Here is a 27178-nt window from a genome sequence, read left to right on the forward strand (position 1 = left end):
GTCTTGATATACCATGGCCTTTGCCTGTGCAACAACTCTTGGCTTCTCGCTTTTTCTCTCTGTATTCCTCTCTGTCCTTTTCCACTCTTGACTCATCCCACTTCTGCTTTGGCTTCCTCTTAGCCGTCACTGCTTCTTGTACATCATTATTCCACCACCAACCCTCCTTCTGCTCTCTAATCTTTCTGGATGTTTTACCAAGCACCTCAATTTCACAGCTTAGAATTACTTTTGAATTATGTCTCCACCAGTCTTGTACACTTTCTAATCCATCCGAAATCCTCACTAACACGTTTTCCCTAAAACGGTCCCTCACACTCTCTTCTTTTAAGCGAAACCACTTAATTTTCTTCCTCCCATGGCTTCCAAAGTTTCTTATCTTCGACTTTATTTCAAAGTCTGCACACAGCAGCCGATGTTGCTGCGCCACTTGATCTGTTGGGATTGACTTACAATTTGTTACTTCTTTAAAATGTTTTCTTCTAGTCAAAATGTAGTCAATCTGTGAACTATTGTTGCCTTCTAAATGTCATCAAATGCTCTTCCCTCTTACAGAAGTAGGAGTTCACAATTGCCAGATCAAACCCTACTGCAAAGTCCAAAATCCTCTCTCCTTCCAGGTTCATCATTTCCACTCCACGGCCACCATGTATCCTTTCACAGTCCCTATTCTGTCACCCTATGTGTCCGTTCAAGTCTCCTCCGACAATTACCATCTTGTTTTCTTCATCTAGCACGTTCCAGAATTCATCTTTCTCTTCTGCTGTGCAGCCAACTTGTGAGGCGTATAAACATAAGATGACCAGTTCTTCTTCTCCTAGATCCAGTTTCATTCGCATGATCCTGTCGTTCCTCCAACCCACTTCCAGTACTTCACCCTTCATTCTGCCACACACCACAATTCCAACACCATTTCTTCCCACTTTATTCGCTCCAGAGTAGAACAATTTATACCCGTCTCCTATTTCCTTCGCCTTTTCCCCCTTCCACCTTGTCTCCTTCACGCATAAAATGTCCAACTTCCTCTTCCTCATCATGTCTGCCACCTATCTTCCACTTCCAGTCATGCTTTAACGTTCCCACTCGCAACATTCTCTCCACTTGCTGGGCTCCTTCTTTAACCGCAACCGCCCTTTATGCGATAGCCCTCGTCCACTTCTCGCAGCTGTAGGGCGATGTGGCTGCGCGTCGCTTAACGGGTACGCCCTAGCCCTTGTATCACTTTCTTTTCGACTCATTTAATCATATCTAGATTTGACAGTGAAGTTTTATGAGCGGATGCCCTTCCTGACCTCGCCATTTATCCGGGCATGGGACCGGCACCTATTGGGGCTAGTTTGCCCCATTCGGTGGCTGCAATAGGCGAAATGACTTAGCAAGATAGGAAGGATTCATCCCTAGCCCTCGATTACTCTAATAGCATTGAGGATAAGCAGCAAGAAGAGAAGAAAGAAGCAAAGAAAGAAGGGGAGAGGACCAGTCTACAGATAATATAACAGATGTATATTACATGAAGTAAGGCATGGTCTAGCATCAGGTACCTCGGATTTGCCATGCCCGTACTCACTAAAGTGAGCTCATGAGGACATCCTTATACAAGATAGAAACCACATCACAATAATAAATGTTAACAAAATAGAAGCCAAATGAGGTAAGTGGGATTCCAACACCTTATCATGTCTTCACTTTGCACTGATATTATTGTTTTCATTATTTAACAATATTAAAACAAAATTAAAAACACGTAATGTATAACACATACTGGATATTATTTTAAACCTTCAAGATTATTCTTTGATGTTAATGTAGTTTCAATATGTCTATCACGTTGTATTACACTCTCTTTGTTTCTGAGATTATGTGCATTTTTAGGAGAATGTCCTTGTGATATGGTACCTAATTTTCTTTTTTTATCATCACTTAATATTGTAGTGGCCCTATCTTTAAAAATTTTAATAATGCCTCATTTTTGCACCAGTTAATGATGTGATGTAGCACGTAGATATCGTCTTGTAGTGAGCTTATTCCTGTAGACTTCAAATTAAATATTGCCATGATTTTTACTGAGATGAGAACATCTAGGAAGGGAAGGGACATGTCTTCTCTATTTCTGATAAGTAACTAGGACTTTTTGGTTTAAACACTTGAGAAAATCCGTAAATTTGTACAGGGGATCTTCTAATCCTGGCCACCTAATGAAAGAAATATCATCGACATACCGAAGCCAAAGTCTTCGTTTTGTGTAACGTGTTGATGGCTGTTTGTTCGAATGTCTCCATGTGCATATTTGACAAGTGCGGTGAAATTGAGACCCAAGGCTGGTCCTTCAGTCTGTTCCTAACAAAGGTACAAAGATAATATGTTAGTGAATGTCTAGCATCCTCTATAGGTCGGAGCTGAATATCCTTCTTATGTAATTTTGGAACTACATAAATAAGCAAAATAACAGGATGTTTTAAATAAATCATTGGTACAACATGCATCATTTTGTTTATATGCATATCCGAATCCAATATTACACTTACATTTCCTTTGTCTGCTTCCAGTAGTGAGATGTTCGCATTTTTTAATGATCTACCAGTGCTTTGTATTCAGCATTAGAGATATATTTATGGACGTTTGAATAAGGGAGAGTATGTCTGCAGAATTTCTAGGAATTTAATACAGTATGGAGCAAATGAAGTACTAAATAACTACAACGATATTATGGAGTAAATGGGTTTATTAACAAAGGAATATATGTTTGCACATGATGATGTATACATCCACAACTATCGGTGGAATCTTGGTCGAATAAAACATTAACAAAGGTAGATTGCATGCTCAAAATAGGCAACTTGTCTTTCAAGACAAGTTTCGTAGCCCATTCGAAGGTTTTCTGTCATCTTGGAGAAGAAGGGTTGGGAGATCTGCTAGACATATCGTGTAATTTTATCCTTCAGTTAATCAAGATTTGAAGGCGGATCAGGGTGGAATACCCATTTCTTCAACATACCCCAAACGAAGGCATCAAGTCATGTGAGATTAGGAGAACGTGAAGGATAAGTAAATTCTGTGAATTTCGAAATGAAATCAGAGCACTGTGGTGACCTTCTCACTGTGAGGAGGTTTCTCTTGGACAAATTCATGTCTCGATAAACCAAGAAACCTGTAGGTTCGTCTGTTTACATGATAGCTTAGATGTAAATGTGATTCGTTAGAACCAGACATTACGGAGGAAGGACGGATCTTCATAGACATTGCACGAGTGTATAGTATTCCCGCCGTGTGGAGTAATCCGTTTCTGTGAAACACTGACCCACTTGAATGACGTAAGAATAAAAGGCACCCGGCTCCTGAAGGATAATCTTTGATGACGGCCTTGGTATCCCAAGATTTACTACTATTCGACGTTGAACCGCGTTTTGGAGACTGTAACACTTGCTCCAGCACACGTCCGTGATTCTCATTTGTGTTAACAGTTTTGTGATCTCCGGCGAATGCCCGTTGCATTGCGGCAGAATACTCGCGGTAGATCGGAACCTCTTCATTAAGTCAATGATGACACTATTGCTTGGGGCAGGCTTACGGAAACGACAAAATAAAGCATTAAAAAGATAGATTGCGTGCTCAAAATAAAACTGCTCACAAACATGTTGTAGGTTTGGACCATTTGCTCAACCAACTCCGTCTGAACGAAAATAATGCTCAACGATAAACGTCTTTCCAATGTCAATACGATTGCTACAGCGAAGAAGTATAATGGCGTAGACCCTGCACGTACTCTTATATTAATATGCATGCAGTTGAACGGCATATCTAAACAGCGTCTACTGAAGGGGGGGGGTAGAAATTCAATCGAAAACCCAATTCATATTGACAGCTCTCTGCAATGTATAAAAAATTCAAACCAAACCCCGTCATAATTACAGCATGCAATGCTAACGGCCTGACAAACAAAATTCTTGAGCTGCAAGAATTCGCAAACAGATAGAACCACGACATAATAATAATCAGTGAATCCCACAAACCAAGATTAACAGGATATATACCATATAGGACAGACAAGCTTATCTCTAGTGATGGTGGTACAGCCATTTTTATTCAATATTATTTAAGCTACAATGTTTTAACCAACCCTTAAAACGTTAATTCTTGAAGTGACAGGTGTGAAGGTGCACACCAACAACGCGAGTAGACTTAAAATCTATGCATCGTACAATCCTCCCAACATTCCACTATTGACATCAGATTTAGATTCCCTCATTGGCTTCACAGATTCCTTAATTATAGCAGGAGACCACAACTCCAAACATACAGCTTGGTTCAGTTCGTCAAGCAATACCAAAGGCAGTACTTTATTTAACTACACGTCACTCAACTCATCAATAGTAGCTGGACGTAACGAGCCCACCCACTACAGCCCATTAGGAAGTTCGAATGTACTAGACATAGTCATCCTCAGGAACATCAGATATCAATATCAGCTGGAGACATTAGAAGAGCTTACCTCAGATCATAATTCCATTCAGTTCAAGCTAGGTACCCAGATCAGCTCTCTCTCCTCAACACTCTTTTACAGCATGGGATAAGCTCTCTAAAGTTTTCCCAGATCACATCGTCCCACCTCCTGTCATTCGCTAAAAAGAAGACATAGACTTAGCTGTAAGCAACCTAACAAGACAAGTTAACACAGCAATAACATCAATCACACAAACCACTGTCTTCCACTCATCCTGTCGGATTCCGGAAGAGATAGTGGGCCTGATACGGGCTAAAAACAAAGCCAGAAAGCAAAACCACAAGTCAAGACAAGAGCACCGCAGGACGAAACAACCTTAAACAATTTGAACAGACAGGTTTGAGAAGCTCTCCAGAAACACAGAAATTCAGAATTGGAATCTAAACGTACGGAAATCAACCCAGAAGATAACTCCATATGGACATTTCGGAAATCTCTTCGTACGAAAAGACAACTGCTTCCCCTTACGAAGGCTAAACATCGAATTGCATACCCAGATGAAGAAAAAGTAGAAGCCGTAATTGACAATCTGGAAAATCAATGTAGCCCATCTTACGAAAATTTAAATATTAATCTCATTTATAAAGTAAATCGTCAAGTCAGAAAAGCCTTAAGACAGCCTAAGGATGATTCAGTGCTCATCACCCCCACTATTCCAACAGAAATAATGAACATTTATCCCAATTGAAGAACACAAATGGTGTTGGTCCCGATGGCATCACCTATAGAATAATAAAATTACTCGCAAGGAAGGCCATAATTCATCTAGTTAATATAACCAATTCCATATTAAGACTCCAGTACTTTCTCACGGCTTGGAAAACTAATGATATCATCCCTCTGAAAAAGCCTGGTAATAACCCACAAACTCACCCAAAGCTACAGGCCCACCAGTCTTCTTTCCTGCCTCGGCAAAGTAACAGAAAAGGTCATCCTAACAAGGCTACAACTAGCAGTGGACAAACATAAAATAATCCCAAATCAGCAATTTGGTTTTTGCAAAGCTCACAGGAGAGTGCACAAATTCACCGATTAATAGAACATCATCCATGGTTTTAACTGGCACCTCCACACTGCTGCTGTGTAATTGGATGTTGCCAAGGCCTTTATAAGGTCTGGCTTTAAGACCTTATTGAAACCAACATCCCAATTATGAGTTAATAAGTAAAACTTATTAATTCATACCTTAGGGAAAGATACATGCAAGTAAAGCTTAACGGAATTGTTTCATCAAGGCGCAAAATTCTAGCTGGTTTACCTCAAGGTTCCCTTCTGGCCTCACTACTATTCACAATTTACTTATCAGACATCCCTCTAAATTCAAGAACAACCCTTACGGCCCTTTAAGCTAATGACACCGCTATTCTAGCAAAATCCCTCGCCTGGCAATCAGTAGACTACAAAGAAGTATCAACGCACTGGAAAATTGGTTCACCAACTGGAGGATTCAAGTAAACCTCCTCAAAAGCTCAGCCATGTTATTCTCTAGAAGAAAGGTCTGCATTAAAGAAGAAATCCTGTGCTATTTGGTCAAAAGATCCCATGGCAAGAGACCAAATATCTATGGGTACTATTGAATAAGAAACTCCTTTTTAACAAGCGTATCAAACTCGCTGGCTCCAAGTTATCCAGAGCAATAGCTCAACTCTACCCAATGATCAACCGCAAGAGCAAATTTAACTTACAAAATCAATTACTACTTTACCGTATGGTCATACGTTCAGTAATTACCTACGCCTCACCAGCATGGAGTCACACTTCACGATCAAACATTTTAAAACTACAAGGAATCCAAATGAAATGCCTAAAGATGATCCTGGACGCCTCATGGTTTATCAGAAATTCACAGATTCATCGAGAAACAGGCATTCCATACGTTTCCTCCCTTCTCCACGATATCGCAAAAAAATTCTTCGTCAAGTCAGGTTTGCATTCAAACCCGCTGATCATACAAGCTGTCAATTACAATGAAACAGTGTACTACAAATACAAAAGACCGAAGGCTAAACTCCTCCCAACTGATCATAATTAATCCAACTGCCCCCAAAGGGCGAACTTAAAGCTCACAAAACTCCTTTTCCCAAATAACTTCCTTTACAGACAAAGGGGAATATGAAAAGCATTTTTGCTTCACCCATCCTGACAGCAGCGTTATGCGTTTTATTTTAAAAGGCCATCAAACTCATAGCATGCTGTTAAATGGAGTTTTGATTCAATCTAATTGAATAATACGAAATTACTTATGCAAAGTAAACCTCATACCTTAATTTCAGTTACACCCTTCTCCTGTTGGGAATTGTTTTACAACTTACCGAAGTTTCTCCAAAATGAAATCTGCAGGCCCTTCGGAGTAATATTAACCGCACTTTTTTCTCTCTATTCTATAACCAAAACAAAACCAATTACTGATGGATCTGGTTTCTTTTAGTTTGCATTTTTCATTACCTTGAGGTTGCGAAATGATGAAGTAAGTCGCAACTCCATCCTGGAAGTAGACGAAACCAAACAGGAAGTAACAGACTGCTTTGAAGGACTCGCAGTCTTAGAAAGGTTCCATTTCATATTCGCAAATTTCTGAATGAGTAAAAATTATCGTAAATCAATCTAAGAATTTCCTCATTACCATCTTGGGTTAGTTACTTGATTGCGTTTTCTTTCATTGTATAAGGCTGGATGCTGTTTCATGAGAATAATGTGGAATTTTGCTATCTAAATACGATGAAACTGGTTCATCATTCTACAGTCCATCTCTCTCTCTCTCTCTCTCTCTCTCTCTCTCTCTCTCTCTAAATTAAAATCAGTTATATTTTTCGGCAGCATTTTCCTTTCGATTTAGTCTGTATCCATTTGAATCAATCTTCCTACAAATCGATACATTTCTTTACCATAAATTTGAATGATCCTCACTTCCCATTCAGGCTTTTAAACTTTCTAAAATTGTCCTTAAGAGTATGAATTTTTAAGACAATTCACTAATTCTCTTCCCAGTGTACCAACGGTACAGGGAAGACTTCTTGACTTTGCTCTTTTTTTTTTTTTTTTTTGGTGTAAATCTGTAAGCATTTTTAGAATTGATCTTAGCCTTCCTAATGCGTTTTTTCCCCCAAAGTAGAAACCATTTGCCCAATCAGAATTACATCTTTTGTGAAAAGCTGATGCCTGAAAATACTATTACCTTCTTGGGAAAAATAAAAGAAAGAATAAAAAAAATCAATGATCCATCTAAGATATTGATTTTTTAAAAGTTAGAAAATGTGAATTAAATGAAAAGAATAAACCGCAACTAAACAAAACCTTACCTCATCTTTGCGTATAATATCCTGCAGGATGATGAGATTGTTTAACACTGAGTTCCCGAACTCAATCGATTTTAAACAAAAGCAAAAATGGCATTAACAGGAAAAGCTCCCAGGAAGGCCACTTATCATTTGCGACCCGTACACTTAAGATAACGCGCACATATACATGAATACAGAGGTTCATTGCTTGCTTGCCGACGGCAATCAGGCAAATGTAAAAACAGTTGCTAAAGTTGATGATAATTCCCGATGCAAAAAGGATTGCATTTAATAAATATTCACGCAAATACTTCTTTACTGTGGGAAATGTAATTCGTTTTAGCCTAGTTGTAATGTGGACAAATAATCCATTGTACTATGGTCAAGTAAAGTTTTAATTGCCAACTGAAATAACCGGTTATTCAACGTCTATTTAAAAACTATAAGTTGGTCTACTGGGAAGCGTGGACTGTGTATATTGAAACGGATATTTTATTAATATCCGTTCTACAAATACCGACTTCACAGCATCCATTAACATACTTCCAACAGATGCGAACAAGAGCTACTTGGAGGTTGAGTTAAGTTGGATTAACAGAAGGATCGGAAAAAACATGTCAGGAAGAACATGTAAAAGAAGTGAAATTCATGAGAGTAGATAATTCAACTCTTGTGTTTCATGACACACAAAGCAACTCAGAAAACAAAAACAGCAGCTCGTGACAAATGAGAACGTTCAATTGGATTGATTCACAATAACCAATCACGGCCACTGATTTCTGGGTGCTATTGTCTCAGCGCACACCCTGCCTCACTTTCTGGGTGGTTTAATACCATTGGAACACTAAAAATTTGATCCGCTGCGGCATCTGTTCAAACAGCTCAAAGGTGTCTGTGTTGTGACCGCACACCAGGGCTATTGACGATCGAAAAGTTTCCTCTTCGTGAAGCATTAATGTGTTGTGATTTTAGAAATCACGCGAGGCCAGGAAAAAATTTTAAAAGTCTTTAACAGGAATAATGCAAAAATATATAATATCGCTGATATGACTAATGTTCACTTATGACGTCATCGTAACTGCTGGTTCCTGTAAGTTATAAAACTCAATAACAAAGTTTATATTGCAAATATTTGGATCTTTCGTCTCATATGCCATTTTTAATTCTTTTTTTCTTAAAAGTGAAGCATCTGTGTAGTTCAGATTCAGATTTGCGGAGTCTATGAATGTGAAGCGGTTACATTGCAAGGAATTAGATTTTCCAAAATCAGCACCATGTTATTAAACATATGCACTGCGCTGAAATGATAAATACATAGTTTTAAAAAAAAATAATAAAGGAAAGTGAAAGAAGATGGGATTGCAATTCTAGCTGTTGTCTTTGGCTCAATGACCGGGATGACCACACAAACTTTATCGATGTCATCTGGCACCCCTCCATTACATGATTTTCTACTAATTGGTCTTTCATGGCTCTTCTTGCCTATTGATGTGACTTTTTATTTTCTTGCCTTTGTGAAATCCTCAGCCACTTGGTTAAATGGGAGGGCGAGGGACTACTGAGGACGATAGATTAAATGTATGTATGACTTCTCTCTCTCACACACACACACACACATGATCCATTTCGCCCCTTCTCAGTTGGATAGCATACGGTTTTCAATGATTGAGATTCTGTGATTATAAGACCAACCATATTCAGAGTGGATACTGATGGCTCTTTGTCGTGTTTTTTTTTATCTTTTAGTTCAACAACGATTGTTGCCGCTTCTAATAAATATTTCCACAATGATTAATTGATCGGTTATCTTTTGAACCTAACTAGCAATCATTTGTACGATTAAAAACATAGCAGAGAAGTATTCAAGGACAAACACTGCTAATTTTATTATAGAATTTGTTTGGGGAAAAGGAATTTAACCAAACCACAATGCGAAGCATCATTATTTAAAAAAAAAAAAACTAAAACTTAATTGTCACGTTTTTTCTAGTATGCAAAATATTAAAATCCAATAGATATAATTACCGAATCGTACAATAAAGAAATATTTGCATTTCTTTCTTGTTTCTTTTCTTTGCGAAAAGAATAAACAGCTTATGTGATGAAAATGTAAGTGGAATTGATATGCTGTGACTAATTCACCTAAACCATTAGAACACCGTCATCTCTAAGCATGTCGTCACTAGGACCAATGCCTAAATATAAAGATTCACCAGAAATCCTCATCAGAATTGAAGTTTGCATACAGAAACCCCGAATAACAAACATAAATACGGTGATTTATTTTGTAATAAAAGTAGGCTGACCATATTTCCTTGAGACCAAAACGGGACATTGGGATGGCAATGTCGGGACAGGGGTTATGTAATATTCTGTATTCATGAAAAAGTAAGACGATAAAAAAAAAAGTTTTACTTTTCCCAATATGTATGGTGATAAAACGTTGATAATTCTTTCTTCTGATTTGGTAGATGTTGAAGAAAATTTTGGATCAAGAATTTTATTGATCAATGTCGACAAGCAGTCATTTGCGCGAAAACTTTGGCCGTGTCGCACAGTACGATAAACAACAAGGATAGACATAAAGATTTAAAAAATAAACTTAAAACTTTAAAAATTATGAAATTTAAACCACCGGCATTGAATAACAAAGCCACCGGTTAGCATACAGACAGAACAAAAACTAATGCTACAGCAAAACATACGCCTCGTCTGAGACGCAAGTGTTGCCAAACTGTCTTTATTATTTTCTCTGAATAAATCACTGCAGATGTCGATATTTAGTATCAAACAATGCGACTCCATGGTTATACAAATTACTGGTATCCATGATACTGATATACGTTATAGGTTATGAATAATGATTTATGATCGACCAATATTAAAGTATATTTATAGGTTTTATAAAAACGGGACAAAATTGAGTTTATTTATTAAAACACGGGATGGCATGGAAATATGAAAAAACGGTACTGTTCCGATCAAAACGGTACGGTAATAAAAGCTCTGAATAGAAAACATAACTCCACTGATAACATGTCGTCACCTGTAATATGGAAGATTAATTAACACTGTTACCCTACACGCTACTTGTGGTTTACTAGGCAGAGAGAATTCTGGTGGTGTGTGGTGTGTGGCAGAATGAAGGGCTAAACACTGGAAGTGGGTAGAAGGAACGACAGGATCAAGCGAATGAAATTGGGTCTTGGAGAAGAGCGGGTGGTCGTACTATGGGTATATGCCCCGCAAGTTGGCTGTACAGCAGAGGAGAAAGATGAGTTGTGGAACGTGTTAGATGAAGAGATGAGGGAACTGGAAGAAAACGAGATGGTGATTGTCGGAGGAGACTTGAACGGACACATAGGGAGACAGAATAGAGACTGTGAAAGGGTGCATGGTGGCCACGGAGTGGGAATAATGAAGCAGGAAGGAGAGAGGATTGTGGACTTTGCGGTAGCGTTTGATCTGGCAATTGTGAACTCGTTTTGCTACAAGAGGAAAGAACATTTGATAACATTTAAGAGTGGTAACAACAGTTCACAAATTGACTATATTTTTACTAGAAGAAAACATCTTAAGGTTGTGAAAAATTGTAAAGTAATTTCAACAGATTAAGTGACACAACAACACAAACTGCTGTGCGCAGACTTTAAAATAAGATCGACGATAAGAACCGCTGGAAGCCATGGGATGAAGACAATAAAGTGGTTATGCTTAAAAGAAGAGAGTGTGAGGAATTGTTTTGGGGAGAGGACGTTAGAGAGAATTTTGGATGGACTGGAAAGTGTACAGGATTGGTGGAAACATAATTCAAAAGTAATCGTGAGCTGTGCAATCGACGTGCTTAGTGAGACATCCGGTAAGATTAGAGAGCAGAAGGAGGGTTGGTGGTGGACAAGTGGCAGTGACAGCTAAGAGGAAGGCAAAGCAGAAGTGGGATGAGTCAAGAGTGGAAGAGGACAGAGAGGTGTACAGAGAGAGAACACAAGAGGCCAAGAGAGAGAACACAAGAGGCCAAGAGAGTTGACACAGGCGAAGGCCATGGCATATCAAGATCTGTATGATCAATTATAAACAAAGGAAGGACAGAGAAAAATTTACCAACTAGCGAAATGTAGAAATAAAGCAGCAAAGGACATCTTACATGTGAGGCAGATCAAAGACTCTAAAGGAAGAGTATTATGGAGGGATGTGGACATAAGAAACAAATGGAAAATATGCTTTGAGGAACTTTTGAATGAGGAAAATGAAAGGACTCACAGAGAGGATGGGCAGCCTTCTGAGGGGATGGTGCAGAACATCAGTAGAGTGGAAGTGAGGGAAGCCATGAAGAGGATGAGGAATGGAAAATCGGTGGGCCCCTACAGGATTCCAGTGGAGGCATGGAAGGCACTGGGGAAAGAGCGAATTGAACTGCTGTGAGACCTGTTCATAAAAGTTTACCAACAGGAAAATATACCCGAGGAATGGAGGGAGAGTACTCTTGTCCCCATCTACAAGGGTAATGGGGATGCAGAAGACTGTAAAAATTACAGACGAATAAAGTTGATGTCCCACACAATGAAAATCCTAGAAAGGGTTCTTGATGGAAGATTGAGGAAGGAGGAGGAGACTGCAAAGGAACAAATTGGCTTCATTCCTGGTAGATCAACAACAGATGCTCTTTGGGTTACAGATAATGAAAACGTTTCGAGAGAAACAACGGGAGCTAGATCTGGCATTTATTGATCTGGAGAAAGCATACGATAGAGTACAAGGCAAAAAGTCTGGAGGTGTCTGAGGGAGAAGAAGGTGCCGGAGAAATATGTCAGGTTGGTGCGGAAGATGTACAGAAATATGAAGACAAGTGTTCGGACCTGTCTAGGACAGACAGTAAGTTTTCAAGTAACAGTTGGCTTGCATCAAGGGTCAGCATTAAGTCCGTTTCTGTTTAATATTGTGATGGAGGTGGTGACGGAGGAGGTGAGAGAAGCGCGCCTTGGACTATGTTGTATGTAGATGACATCTTGCTCTGTGTAGATTCAAGAGAAGAAGCGGGAACTGAACTGGAAAGATGGAGAAAAGTACTGGAAGAGAGCGGTATGAGACTGAGCAGAAGTAAGACAGAGTATATGTGTTGCGCAGTGGGCGGCGGCGGCGGCCAGGAGACAGATCTGGAGCTGGAATGAAGTGTCATCAGGAAGATGAGGGACTTTAAATACTTAGGTATAACAGTGGAAGAAGATGGAGGAGCTGAGAAGGAAGCGGGATGCAGGATTCAAGCAGGTTGGAGGAACTGGAGGGAGATGGCTGGAGTGTTATGCGATAAGAGGGTGCCGATCAATCTGAAAGGCAAAATCTATAGGACAGTAGTGAGGCTAGCTATGACGTATGCTATAGAAACGGTGGCCCTGAGGAAAAATAACATCAGCAGGATGGAAGTAGCAGAGATGAGAATGCTTAGGTGGATGTGCGGTGTAACCAGAAAGGATCATCTGAGAAATAACTATGTCAGGGGAACAGTGAAAGTTACGAACTTAGGAGCGAAAATACAGGAGGCAAGGTTGAGATGGTTTGGTCATGTGATGAGGAGGGAGGACGAATATGTGGGAAGAAGGGTCATGCAGATGAATGTGCAAGGAAGGAGGAAGCGTGGGCAGCCAAAGAAGAGATGGAGGGAGCTGGTAGAAGAGGACTTGAGGAACTTGGATGTGGTGACAGCCCAAGACAGGAGGATGTGGAGGAGTCTTATTATCAACAGTGACCCCACTTAAGTGGGAGAAGCTGCAGAAGAAGAAGAAGACCCTACACGCTACTTGTGGTTTACTAGGCAGAGAGAATTCAGAAGACTGCGGGATAATATAAGAAAGTGGTTAATGCATATTGGAGTAGAGTTCATTTACCTTCTAGTGACTAGATACCAGCGTCTTCGAGACAGGTTTAGTAGGCTGCGAGGCGGGATGTCTTGCTGCTTTGTAATTTCGGTAACATACCTAAAAGTACAAAGCAGCACGACATCTTCGATGGCAAATCTGACAATTGTCATAATCATCCCAGTGCTCATCTTCTCCCTTGTTTACATTTCGGCCTTCACTTCAACGTCTGGATTAACTAACAGAAGGATAGTTTTATCAGAGGAAAAATATTATTTCACATAGTTTCACATAAAAAAAAAACACTATAAGTATAGTGTAGGTAAGAAATATGACGAAAACAAAAGCAAAAAATAAAAATGTAATTAATCACAAACAACGCTTGAATCTGAAATTGAAAACAAACTTTTAATTTTTATAAATCCATCTCCTCAGATTTCAAGATTAATCTTCGTATTGACAAAACGATATCTAATAACAGTTTGTTAGTTTCCAAAGGGGACCTAAAACAATCAGCAGTACCCTAATCTCCATTGGGTTTGACGAATCAATCTGTTAGACCAGGTTCAAAGAACATTGTCCCCCATTATCGTCATTTAACTTATTCTTAAATAAAGAAAAATTTAGTTGAATCACAAGTACAGTTGGTTATCAGTTATTTGTGTTACACACGCAAAGAAAAAATTAATCTGCAAATACCTTTGATTCCCTTGAAAAACGTGATTTTTTTAAACCCTTTTCTATATCTTACTATATCTTATTTTATATCTTTACCAGTATCTTTTAATATCTTAACGTATAGCTTAACGTAGCTCTTTCGTTTCTTTCAATATATCATATATATCTTACGCTTTTACCTTTCCTTTCATCTATTCTTCTTTATTCTGCTGTTTCAATCAATTATTTTGTTATCCCTCTCTAATTTTATCTTTGTTCTAACTTTCTCTATCCTTTATTTTTCTTTTCTCTCTATTTACTGTTACTCTACTTTACGTTATGCTCTACCTTTATACCTCTATAGTTAACCCTTGGAAACAGGTGAATAGTGTATTGCATATGTGACTCGTTTTTTGGTACATATCGTCTGTCATAGCCTATTTCAGTAGAGTAACCAAACTAAACTGTTCTGTGTTCTGTGGTTGTTTATTTATCATATTATAGCTCTATAATTTTCTGTGATTTCGAATTCGGTATTGAAACAACATTATAAAGTTAGCTCCTCTTCGTCTATAACAGCTCAGTGCGATGAAAATACTTTAGACTGAGCACCCAGAATGGCTATCAGCTGTTTAAAAAAAAGAAAATGAAAGAAAGATGAAGTACGCTAGCGCCACAAAAAGGCCGCTATCACGCAACTAATGCGAGTCGTAAGAGGCGACTAAAATGAACGCAGAGTTTCGAGAGTTTTGCTCTCTCAGGTTTCTTCCGGAATTTTGCTCCCGGTGATGGATACTTAGATAGATTCCAGGGGGTTTGCCCTGGGAGAGCATTTTGAGTCTCCGGGGAGGGTGTTCTCCGGCACGGCCCGGTGAGGGGCTTTGTCAGTGAATGACTTTTCCCTGGAATATGAGCGGTTCTGCTCGGTGTTGGGGGGGCGGTCACTGAGTGGAACCAACGCTGAGTTGGAGGGTCTTTCGACCACTATAGAGTGGTCTAGGGATCGTCCTAATTTTTAGAGTTTCGTTTTTCTTTAACAAAAGCCCCAATGTAGCTCATGCATGTTATACGAGGCGACTAAAATGGGTACCCTGGGAGGGTAATGGATGGCAATGCTCTAGCCAATAAAGTTCTAACTGAGGTTAGGCTATTCCTGTTACCCTCCTGCCATGATCAGAGCTTTATATAGCTCAACAACACCTTATCGATATATTGTCCTCTTCTGATAACGGGGGATATGAAAAGCATTCTTTCTTCGCCCTTTTAAGCAAGTCCTTATAAGGACTATATAAGGACGACAGCGCACTCCTAAACGCACCATGGTAAAGCTCCACAGGAAAACCGATCTCGCTATATCTACACTTTCCTGCAGACTACTGCAAGAAAGTTGTTTTCAAAAGCATCTGTACACCCCAACAAATTGGTTCACCTAACTGCAAATTACATGCAACGGATTACATCAAACATAAAAGACCAAATGCCATTTAAACTCCAACTCAGATGTCTAATCTTCAAGCCCGCTTAGGGCGAGCAATTGGCTCATAACTTTGTCCATTCACCGTTCTCTTATCAGATAGCGGGAAGTATGAGAAGCATTTTGCTTCACCCTTAATGCCAGAAATGTTAATCGTTAATGACATCGTTAATGAGATAAGAACACCCCCGTGTAGCCCGTGCATGTCGTAAGAGGAGATAAAAATGGGACGCAGAGTTTCGAGAGTTTCGCTCTCTAAGGTTTCTTCAGGAATTTTGCTCCCGGTGAGGGGGAAATAGATTTCGGGGGGGTTGCCCTGAGAGAGCATTTTGAGTCTCCTGAGAGGATGTTCTCCTGCCGTGAGGGGCCTTGTCGGTGGATGCTTTTCCCTGGAATATGAGCGGTTCTGCTCGGTGGTGGTGAGGGCGTCACTGAGGACAACCAATGCTGAGTTGGACGATCTTTCGGACACTCGTAAGGAGTAGGCCGGGGTTCGTTCTTAATTTTTATAATTTATTTCTGCATACCAACCCATGAATGTCGTACCAGGCGACTAAAATGGGTACCCTGGGAGGGTAATGGATGGCAGTGCTGTAGCCAGTGAAGTTTTAACTGAGGCTCGGAAACTGCTGTTACCCTGCTGCCATGGTCAGAGATTATAGCTCAATAAAAACCTATCCATTCATTTTCTTCTACAGATAACGGGAAATATGAAAAGCATTCTTGCTTCACCCATGTAGCAAAAAAAAAAAAAACACGACAGCGCAGATTTAAAAAGTGTGTGTGTTACTTTTTATGTAATTATTGTTTACAAAATAGGGTCTGGGAGCATTAGTTCTGGTCTCAAGCGGTTAAAATAACGCAGTTTGTAACTTTACCTCTTAGGTTTCATTCTTGCTTCACGTAACTTCCATTTCTTTGTGTGTGTTATTTTAGTGCTTCAATTTTTTTCTTAAGTAATTTGCATGTATAATCAATTAATAAAAGAAACTCGAACAGTTGAATAATTAATATAACGGTACTCAGTGTATATTAATGTTTTTTCCTGAAATACAAAGGGGTAAAAAATATATTGCTAATGTTTATATCTAAAATACTGCGTACTCCAACATTGTTACGATTTTAAATTATACACTGCTCGGAAAGACGTCAATGGACACCATAGATTGAGGAGCAAACAGCCGTGGTACCCACTTGATAAAATGTAGGACCTCCTTTCGCTGCGATTGTCTGCGGCATTCTTACGGGGCATACTTTCCACAAGCGTACGATAATCATCCATGGTAATTTTGGACTATTCTTCCTGTAAGCATAAAATGAGATTATGGACTGTTGTGGAGCGGAAGTCCCTTGATCTCACCCAGTGCTCCAATTTATCTCTCAGATGTTGGGTCATCTGAGAGATAAAAACACCGACATCTCCTTCATAGTTGGGGTTACGCACTCTGCTAAGAGACATTCACTGGCCATTCACCCCTTTCATCTGCTCAATAGAGGGTGTAATGTGATTCGTCGCTTCATAACACAGTTTTCCGGGCTTGCTCATCTTACTGTACACTCGCTTTGCACCATTGAAGAAAATGCTGCATGTTGATTTGGGTAATGTGTGCTTGCATATTGCAGTTCTACCATTGAAGCCCATTTTGACCATGTTATGAGCCTCGGTTCTCGATGTTTTTGTGCAGATTCCTGTTGTAGTCGATGCCCTTAACTCCGCATTCAATGTGGAGTTCCGAGCGAATAGCAGGTTTTACATATTATCCTTCCTGGCACTCTATGGTCACGCTTTGTGAGTGTGCTGGGTCTTCTGCAAGTGCAGGGAGCACTTGCGGTTGACTCCCTGCGCTTCCTTGCCAGTATGGTATAGCTGATTGTTGGCTTGGAATGGTCCAATTTGTCAACAATTTGCCGAACAGATTGGCCTGCAACATGGCATCCTATCACACCGCTTCTTTCAATCTCCGTCAGTTCCCTTCTTCCATTCCTTTCACCCACACAGTTGCACTGACTTGGGAGAATCATATTTCTCTAATCTATACTGGTTACAATCACGTGACTTGTTACGTGGAACGATGCATCTTCCCCATGGGGGAAGATGCATCGTTCGTTAACGGACTTATTTCCAAAGAAGTCCGTTAACTTCTTTCAAAACAGTGTATACATCAATTTAGAATTTGCTCCCTTAAGACAGACTTCATTCAATTTAATCGGTGTTATTTTACCTCACTAGAGGGCAGCACAAACGTGAAGGCTCTTTTCTCTATGTGATCAGTAGGTGCCTTGAACATTGAGTTCTTGACTTGCATGTTATGAGTGTAAATCCAAAAAATGTTAGCTGTTGGATGCCCTTGAAGAATAGTTAGTGGTGATTGCGATATAGTAAATAATTAAAGAGCAGAGAAATAAAATTTTAAAAATAAACTTAGAGATTTGCTGTTAATAAATCATTATTGATTATGATGTGCGGTAATCAGGCTTATGCTTACGATCTCATAACAACCAACAGGTCATAAATGGAATTAGCTTTTCTTACTAAAAAAAAGCAACAGTGTGGATCATATGTTCTTTTACTGTTGTTATGGTATAAACTAATACTCTTTTTCTACTATTATTATTTAGTGTTAGGAGTTATTAGACCATATTTCTTGCATTGAGGTACAATCAAAAAAAAACTACGGGTTCAGATGAAGATAGAAGGGTCGGTATGTAAACGGCATATATTTATAGGAAATGAAATGTTTGTTAGATGTTCAAAACATCAATGTTTTCATTAATATGTAAATATGAAAGAATGTATGAAAAAATCAAGTAGCATGGTTTCGTTTTCGTTCTATCTTTAGATTTAAATCTAAAAGCTAGTCTGAAAAAATATCTATTATATTTATTATTATTAGCTTTTCACAACAAAGCATAAGTCCATCTACGTATGGGATGAACTAAAATTTTAATGGTGAACTAACATATACCTTGACTTTCTTGGGTGGGGGACATCCTTAAGTCCTTAAAAGGACTTGCTTAAGGGGGCGAAGCAAGAATGTTTTTCATATTCCCCGTTGTCTGTAGAGACAGTGTAGGGATAAGATATTATTGAGCTATATAAATATAAAGCTCTGACAATGAATTAGAACTTAATTGGCTACAGCATTGTCATCCATTATTGGTTGAATACAGTCAATGTATCATAACATAACATAACATCATTGGCCAGAAGGGTGAAGCAAGATGCTTTTATTCCCCGTTGTCTGATAAGGAGGATGAATTGAGGGAAAGATTAATGAGCTGAAAGCTCGCCCTGGGGGGCACGGAGATTAGTCATTGTTGCAAGTATTTAGGATGGCTTTTGGCCTCTTGTATTTGAAGAGGTCAGTCTCTTCATAGTTTGCTGCTTGTTTAACTAGATCGTTGGGGTGTGTAGAGATCTTTGAGAAAAACTTTTCTGCTGTAGATAATAGGAAGGAGTAGATGTAAGGGATGTTTGTATCTCTATGCAGTTGCACGTTCCTTACAAACCACGGTGCGTCCAATATGATGCGTAAACGCCTATTTTGCACTCTCTGCAGTCTGAGGATGTTGGAGTTGGATGTGTGGCTCCAGGCTGGAGAGGCATATGTCAACATTGGGCGGATCGTCAACAGGTACAGGAGCACTTTGATTCTGGTATTCAGTCTACTTTTTCTATTTATTAGAGGATAAAGTTGTGCAATAGTTTCAGATGCTTTCGTACATAAGGCTTTGGTGTGTGGGTTGAACGTTAATCTTTTGTCCAGAATTACTCCAAGATATTTTGTTTCTGTTTGCCAGGGTATTTTGGTGTTGAAAAGATAAAGGTCCCCCATGGAAGTTGCCATTCTTCTGGTGAAAAGTATTGCTACACTCTTCTGGGGATTCACTTGTAATCTCCATTTGGAGAACCAATGTTCTAGTTGTAGCAGGTTTTCTTGCAACTTTTTTAGTGACAAGATGAGGTCGTAGAGATCTGGCAAGCACTGCTGTGTCGTCCGCATAAAGTGCTAAGATGGATGACATTGGGTTGTGCGGGATGTCTGCCATATATATTGAGAATAAGATCGGAACCAATAGGGAACCTTGAGGAACTCCCGCAGAGATCCGTCGCTGACTTGAAACTGTACCATTTATTTTGACTTGTATCTGTCTGTCCTGGAGGTAAGATTTAATTAGGTGGACGATACTTGATGGTATACCTGCTGAAATGAGTTTGTGTAGTAATCCCAAGTGCCATATTTTGTCAAAAGCTTTCGCTATGTCAAGGAAGACTGCTCCGGTGTGCTGGTGCCAATTGTATCCGGTGGTGATATACTCAATTATCCTATAAATTTGTTGAGTAGTACTGTGATGTTGTCTGAATCCAAATTGTTCCTTAGGAATGATATTTAACTCATTTACTGAGGCGTGGAGTTTAGAGAGAATGATTTTTTCAGCAATTTTGCTTAAGTTTGAGATTAGGCTGATGGGTCGATAGCTTTCAGGCAGGTGTGGTTCTTTACCTGGTTTATGCACTGGGACTATATCTGCGACTTTCCAATAGCTGGGGAAATAGTTAAATCGGAACATGGCGTTGATTATGGTGGTGAGATGTACAACAGCTCTTCGGGGCAGCAGTTTTATTACTCTATTTGTTATGCCATCTGGGCCCCTGGCCCAGATGGCATAACATGAAAATCTATGAAATTCTAAAGAAGCTAAAGAATAAAAAAGATTTCCGCTGGTGAGGTGTTTGGAGGTATGTTGTTGCAGGTATCGGTGACTTTCAGTGCATGTCTGACATGGAGGTGGATTTTATAGACATGTTTGAAGTCCAAGTTGTCATATGTAGGGCTACACTGTCTTTCTAGGTTCTTTGCTATCTCTTCAGCTTTTTCTGCGTCCGTGTGTACTAGTCCCGTGTCTGACTTGAGTGGGGGAAGAGATTTGCTGTTGTTTCTGAGACTTCTTAATATGTTCCAGATGGAGTTATCTCCGGGTGATACAGAGGCTAGTTTGGCTTCCCAAGTTTTGTTCCTATAAGCTTTAAGTGCTTCTCTAACTTCATTGTTCAGTTTGTTGAGAATCCCCTTATCCTGAGGTGCACAGGTGTTGTGGTACCTTTTCCTTGCTTTGTTTTTGTTCCTAATTAGATCAATGATGTCTTCTGGAAGTCGGTTTGGCTTAAAAGTGGTTTTGGTAGAGGTGACAACCTTTATGGCTGAGGTGATTTGCTGAGTCAGACGTTTGACAGCATTTTCAATTTCTTTTATGGAGCTGATGTGAGGGATAGGTCCAATGTGTTCTGATAGTACTTCTGGAAGTTTTTTTCCATAAGATAAAGGAGTGGGGAGGAGGCAGCAGTTGTTCTTGCTTTCCCAGCTGGAGCAGGATTGGGTTATGATCAGATGTCAGCTCGTTTAAAGAGACTAGGCTATACTGTAGCTTAATATTTTGTAATATAGCAATATCAAGTATGTCAGCTGTGCCATACGTACTGTGATGGGTTGGTTCTGCAGGGCCTGCCACCACTGCATAATTTGAACTGGAGTAGCTAAAGAGTGTGTAGCCATTTCTGTTTGTAGTTTTACTGTTCCATGACGGGTGTTTCGCGTTTAGATCACTGGCAATGATGACTTGATCATTATTGCCTAGGACGGCATCTAGATCTGAATATAATAGATTCTTTGATGGAGGGTTGTAAGCTGCATAAAGTGTTAGTTTCCCAGTTGAGGTAGTGGGTACTACTATTCCTGTGAGCTCTAGATTTCTGGTTGAGGGGCTAGTTACAGAGTGGTGATCGATGTGGTTTTTTATGAAAATGGCGGTGCCTCCTCCTCTGTAGTTTATTCTGTCATTTCTGTGGAGAAGGTATCCTCTAACTTTGGGGTTGTCTGCTGGTCTTAAGTGGGATTCGTTTATTAAGATGATGTCTGGGTTGTATCTTTGTGCAAACTCTTGGAGTTCCAGAATCTTGTTTTTAAGTCCATTAGCGTTCCAAGCAATGATCTGTAGGGAAACTGGAGTGCTTTTATTTTTATGCATTTATGAGAGCTACTAGGATGGATTGGGTTTCTTGCAGAAATCTTTTTCTAGAGTCCGAGGTGGGGTTAGATTTGCTGAAATCTTGCAGCATATTTGCAAGGGAGTTTGTGATGACTGCTGCTAAATTTGGGTTGTATTGCTCCTGAGTGGTCTTTGTTGAACCGACTACTTCTGCATAGGACTTTGTCGGCCGATTGAGGTTTGCTTCGATCCGGGCATCTGGTTGCGGCATTTGGTTTTGTATCGTGTTTTGTCGACCGCTGGAGGGTTGAGGAGTTGGAGCTACTGCTGCTGGTTTTTGTAGATTAGTAGAGGAAGCAGATCGTCTGTTTTTTGGGTGTTGTATACATCCTTTGTAGTTTGCTGGATGCGGGCCCCCACAGTTTGCACATTTAGCCGGGGTGGATTTTGGCTTAGTGCAGGTATATGTGGGGTGGCTCTCTCCGCATTTTCAACATTTGTATTCCGCTTTACACAATCTCTGAGCATGACCATATTTTTGGCACCTGTGGCACTGTCCTGATGAGGTTCTTTTCCTTAGCGGTTCTGGGCTGATTTTTAGCCCACAAATTGAAGTTAGGTCATATATGTTTTTATATGCCTGGTGAATCTCTACTAAGACGAGTGGCATCGGACTTTTGTCTGCTCTGGTCATTCTGCTGACCTTGATGGGTGGTAGGTCTTGGTAGCAAAGATCAGCGGCTATGTCTTCTGTTTGTATGTGCTCTGATACTCCACGGAGAACCACCTTCAGGTTCCTCTCGGAGTCAAGGGTGAAGGTATGATATTGTACACCTTTATGTCTAGCTCCTTTGTGAGTCTACGGAAGTCCATTATAGTGGCAGGTTGGATTTTAATACCATCGTCTAAATTCTTTGCAGTAGAGTATGCTATCTGTTGACTAGTCATAGTGGCCCGTAGTTCTGTCCACCTATTCTTTTCTCTTAATATAATTGGAGGCAATTTCTCTTTAGTGGAGGTAGGAGGGTCAGAGTTGTGTCCATCTTCCTCCATACCTTCATCTGCATGTGGTTCTGTCGACTGAGTTTTGCGTTTTTTCCGCGGGTGGGACTCTCCTTGATCCAGGGGGGGATTGGAGACCACCAAATTCAATTTTTCCTCTGTATTAGCAGAATCCTCACTTTCCTCATCATCTCTCGTTATGGAGTACAGGTTCAAATAACCTGGCCATTCCACTTCAAATTATTTTAGTAATTTTTTGAGTAGGCTTAGAGCCAGACCTTTGTTTAGTGTTTCTATTAGGGCGTCGGTATCTATGTCAGTCATAGTTACGACTAGTAGGTTTTGATTCGGAGTTGGTCGATTACTAAAACTGAAAATTTAGTAGCGAAACCTCACTTATCTCTGCGTGAATCTCAATCAAAATGCACTCCTTTGTATCGAATGCAACTGGAAAAGTTTTCCACAAGTTAGCTTTTCTGCGATAGCTACCGTTAAAGTCCAATGATATTTTCTTTTAAGAAATCAGGAAAATTTCTAAATTGCAAGTAAATCAAAGTCTTACCTCTATATATCAATCAAATCACATCACCGAATTCACTGAGTACTTCCATTCAAAATCAATTCGAATTCTTCATTCTTCACTACCATCAATGTATCATTATAGTCCTTATAAGGACTGGCTTAAAGGGGCGAAGCAAGAATGCTTTTCATCTTCCCCGTTATCTGTAGAGGATAGTGTAGGGATAAGGTGTTATTGAGCTATTAAAGCTCTGATCATGGCAGGAGGGTAACAGCAATAGCCGAGCCTCAGTTAGAACTTCATTAGCTACAGCATTGCCATCCGTTACCCTCCAAGGCTAATGGATGGCAATCAATTCACCGACTATGTAAGTAAAGGTGAAATCTCAAAAATACGGACGATCTCTAGGCCACTCCATAGTGGGCGAAAGACCGTCCTATAATCTCAGCGTTGGTTCCACTCAGTGACGGGCTCCCCGACCACTGAGCAGAACCGCTCAAATTCCGAGGAAAATAATTCACCGGCAAGTACCCCTCAGCGGGCCGTGCCGGAGAACACTTTCCCCGGAGACTCAAAGTGCTCCCTTAGGGCAAAACCTAAGAGAGCGAACTCATTAACCCAGGATAACAGCAACAGCCGAACCTCGGTTAAACTTCATTGGTTCAACATTGCCATCCGTTACCCTATATATATGGGCATCTCATATAAAATCAATTCACCGCATCTCACGGTCGATTGATCGCCCATTCCTCAATGTATCATCCTTATAGTCCTTATTATATATATATATATAATATATAATATAATAAGGACTGGCTTAAAGGGGCGAAGCAAGAATGCTTTTCATCTTCCCCGTTATCTGTAGAGGACAGTGTAGGAATAAGGTGTTATTTTGAGCAATTAAAGCTCTGATCATGGCAGGAGGGTAACAGCAATAGCCGAGCCTCAGTTAGAACTTCACTGGCTACAGCATTGCCATCCATTACCCTCCAAGGGTATTGGATTGAATGAATCAATCACCGCATCTCACGGTCGATTGATTATCCTTTTCTCAATGTATCATTGACATTTGATAAAAATGTCATTTTTGCATATGCTATTATTAAAATGGTGTATTAATATATTTTTATTAAAATTTAGAATTCAATAATATATCTGAAGTTTTTCTAACAGTTGCATAATAAATTATACTTTACATAAAATTATATACATCTTTTTATTACTAAAGAATTGCAAGCAAAAAGAAAATTTTGCAATGCACTAGGTTAAAATAAAAAATAAAATATATCCAATCCGTAGGAGAAACTCAACTGATATCAGAACAGTTCATTAAAGACAAAAAATAAAAAATAAAAATAATAATAATAATAAATTATTACGTATGATACATACATTACATAGTAATGTATGTATCATATGTAATAATAATTTATATGTAATAAGATATTATTACATATGTGATAATATTTTATATTACATATGTGATAAGATCTTATCATATATGTAATAATAATATCATATGTGATAGGATATTATTGAGCAATATAAATAAAGCTCTGACCATGATAATATATTCAACCAATATATCACACTCCATTGACCATTGACGTTACTGACAGGATGGGTGAAGCACAAGTGCTTTTCATATTCCCCTTTATCTGTAATGAGAGTTATTTGGAAATGGAAGATTTGTGAGCAATTAAGCTCGCCCTCTGAGGGCAGTAGTGTTAGCTATGATCGGTTGAGAGAAGAATAGCCTTCGGACTTTTGTGTTTGTAGTAATCAGTCTCATTGTAATTGACAGCTTGCACGATTAGTGGGTTTGAATGTGAACTTGACTTCACGAAGAATTTTTCTGCAAGATCACGAAGAAGGGAGGAGATGTATGGAGTGCCGGTTTCTCGGTGAATTTGTGAATTTCTGACGAACCACGGTGCATCCGGAATCATCCTAAGGCATTTGTTTTTGATTCTCTGTAATTTTGAAATGTTTGATCTTGAAGTGTGACTTCATGCTGGTGAGGCATAGGTGATGACTGGACGTATTACCATCCGGTAAAGAAGCAATTTATTATGTAGGTTCAATTTGCTCTTGCGGTTGATCAATGGGTAGAGCTGAGCTATGACTTTGGAAGATTTGGAGCAAATGAGATTGATGTGTTTGTTGAAAAGGAGTTTCTTATCCATCAATACCCCAAGATATTTGGTTTCTGAATGCCATGGGATCTTTTGACCAGAGAGCAGGATGTCTTCTTTGTTGCAGATCTTTCTTCTTGAAAACATCATGGCTGAGCTTTTGAGGGGGTTTACTTGAATTCTCCAGTTGGTGAACCAGTTTGCTAGCTCATTGATACTTTCTTGGAGTCTAGTGATTGCTAGGTGAGGGCTGAGCGATCTAGCCAGAATAGCGGTGTCGTCGGCATAAAGGGCCGTAGTAGTTGTTTTTGGGTTGAGAGGAATATCTGCCATGTAAGTTGTGAAAAGTATTGGGGCCAGAAGAGAACCTTGAGGTACTCCCGCCAGGATTTTGCGCTTTGAAGAAACAATTCCATTGAGTTTTACTTGCATGTATCTTTCATTGATATATGAATATATGAGTTTCACTAGTTTAATTGGGATATTGTTTTCAATTAGTTTGAAGATAAGGCCTTGATGCCAGACCTTATCAAATGCCTTGGCAACATCCATAAATACAGCAGCAGTATGAAGGTGCCAGTTAAAGCCATGAGTGATATGTTCTGTTAGTCGGTGAATTTGTTGCACCGTGTTGTGAGCTTTGCGAAACCCAAATTGCTCATTTGGGATTATTTTCTGTTGGTCCACTGCTGATTGTAGTCTTGATAGGATGACCTTTTCTATTACTTTGCCAAGACAGGAAAGAAGACTGATGGGCCTGTAGCTTTGTGGAAGTTGTGGGTTATTACCAGCTTTTTTCAGAGGTATAATGTCCGCGATTTTCCAATCAGAGGGAAAGTATTGGAATCTTAAAATGGAATTGGTAATATTAACTAGATGAATTATGGCTTTCCGTGGGAGTAGCTTTATTATTCTATTGGTAATGCCGTCCGGGCCGAGGGCCTTTTTATTCTTCAGATGGGAAATGATATTTATTATTTCTGTTGGAGATGTAGGGGTGATGGTTTCTGAATCATCCTTAGGCTGACTTAGTGCATATCTAACTTTACGATGAACTTTGTAAATAAGATTGATATTTAAGTTTGCATAAGATGGGCTGCATTGATTTTCCAGATTGTCAATTAGGGCATCTACTTTTTCTTCATCTGTGTGTGCAACTCCAAGATTGGTCTTTAAAGGGGGAAGTGGTTGTCTTTTGGTACGAAGAGATTTTACAAACTTCCACATGGAGTTATCTTCTGGGTTGATTTCCTTCAGTTTGGTTTCCCATTTGGAGTTCCTGTGGACCTGGAGGGCTTCTCGAACCTGTCTGTTCAAAGTGTTTAAGGTTGCTTTGTCCTGCGGGGCTCTGGTGTTGTGATATCGCTTTCTGGCCTTGTTTTTGGCTCTAATCAGGTCCATTATCTCTTCTGGGATCCAGTTAGGAGCGTGAAAGACAGTGGTTTGAGTGACTGATGCTATTGCTGTGTTGATTTGCCTAGTTAAATTGTTTACAGCATGATCTATTTCTTCTTTTTTACGAATGACAGGGGGGGACCGATGTGGATTAGAAGAACCTTAGAGAGCTTGTCCCATGGTATGAAAGAATGATGGGGAGAGAGCTGGTCTTGAAGTCTTAACCTGAGTAGGATGGGATTATGATCTGAGTTAAGCTCTTCTACTGTCTCCAGCTGGTATTGATATTTCTGAGGATAACTATGTCTAATACATCAGAACTTCCTGATGGGCTGTAGTGGGTGGGCTCAGTGGGTTCAGCTACTATTGATGAGTT

The 27178-nt window shown here is 39.6% G+C and overlaps 1 protein-coding gene across 1 annotated transcript in view; it reads right to left on the reverse strand.

Annotated features, from left to right (window-relative positions):
- Positions 1-7872, reverse strand: part of LOC150103580 (uncharacterized) — a 29550-nt gene extending 21678 nt beyond the window's left edge. The window contains exon 1 of the mRNA XM_090398393.1: positions 7801-7872. Within this exon, the coding sequence (XP_090254519.1) occupies positions 7801-7805 (5 nt within the window). The 5' untranslated portion in view covers positions 7806-7872. The remainder of the gene's footprint in view (positions 1-7800) is intronic.
- Between the last annotated feature and the right edge of the window lie 19306 nt (positions 7873-27178).

The sequence above is a fragment of the Typopeltis vanoorti genome, chromosome 9, assembly GCF_054136105.1.
Source record: "Typopeltis vanoorti isolate ZY-2024b chromosome 9, IOZ_Tvanoo_1.0, whole genome shotgun sequence".
NCBI lineage: Eukaryota > Metazoa > Arthropoda > Arachnida > Uropygi > Thelyphonidae > Typopeltis > Typopeltis vanoorti.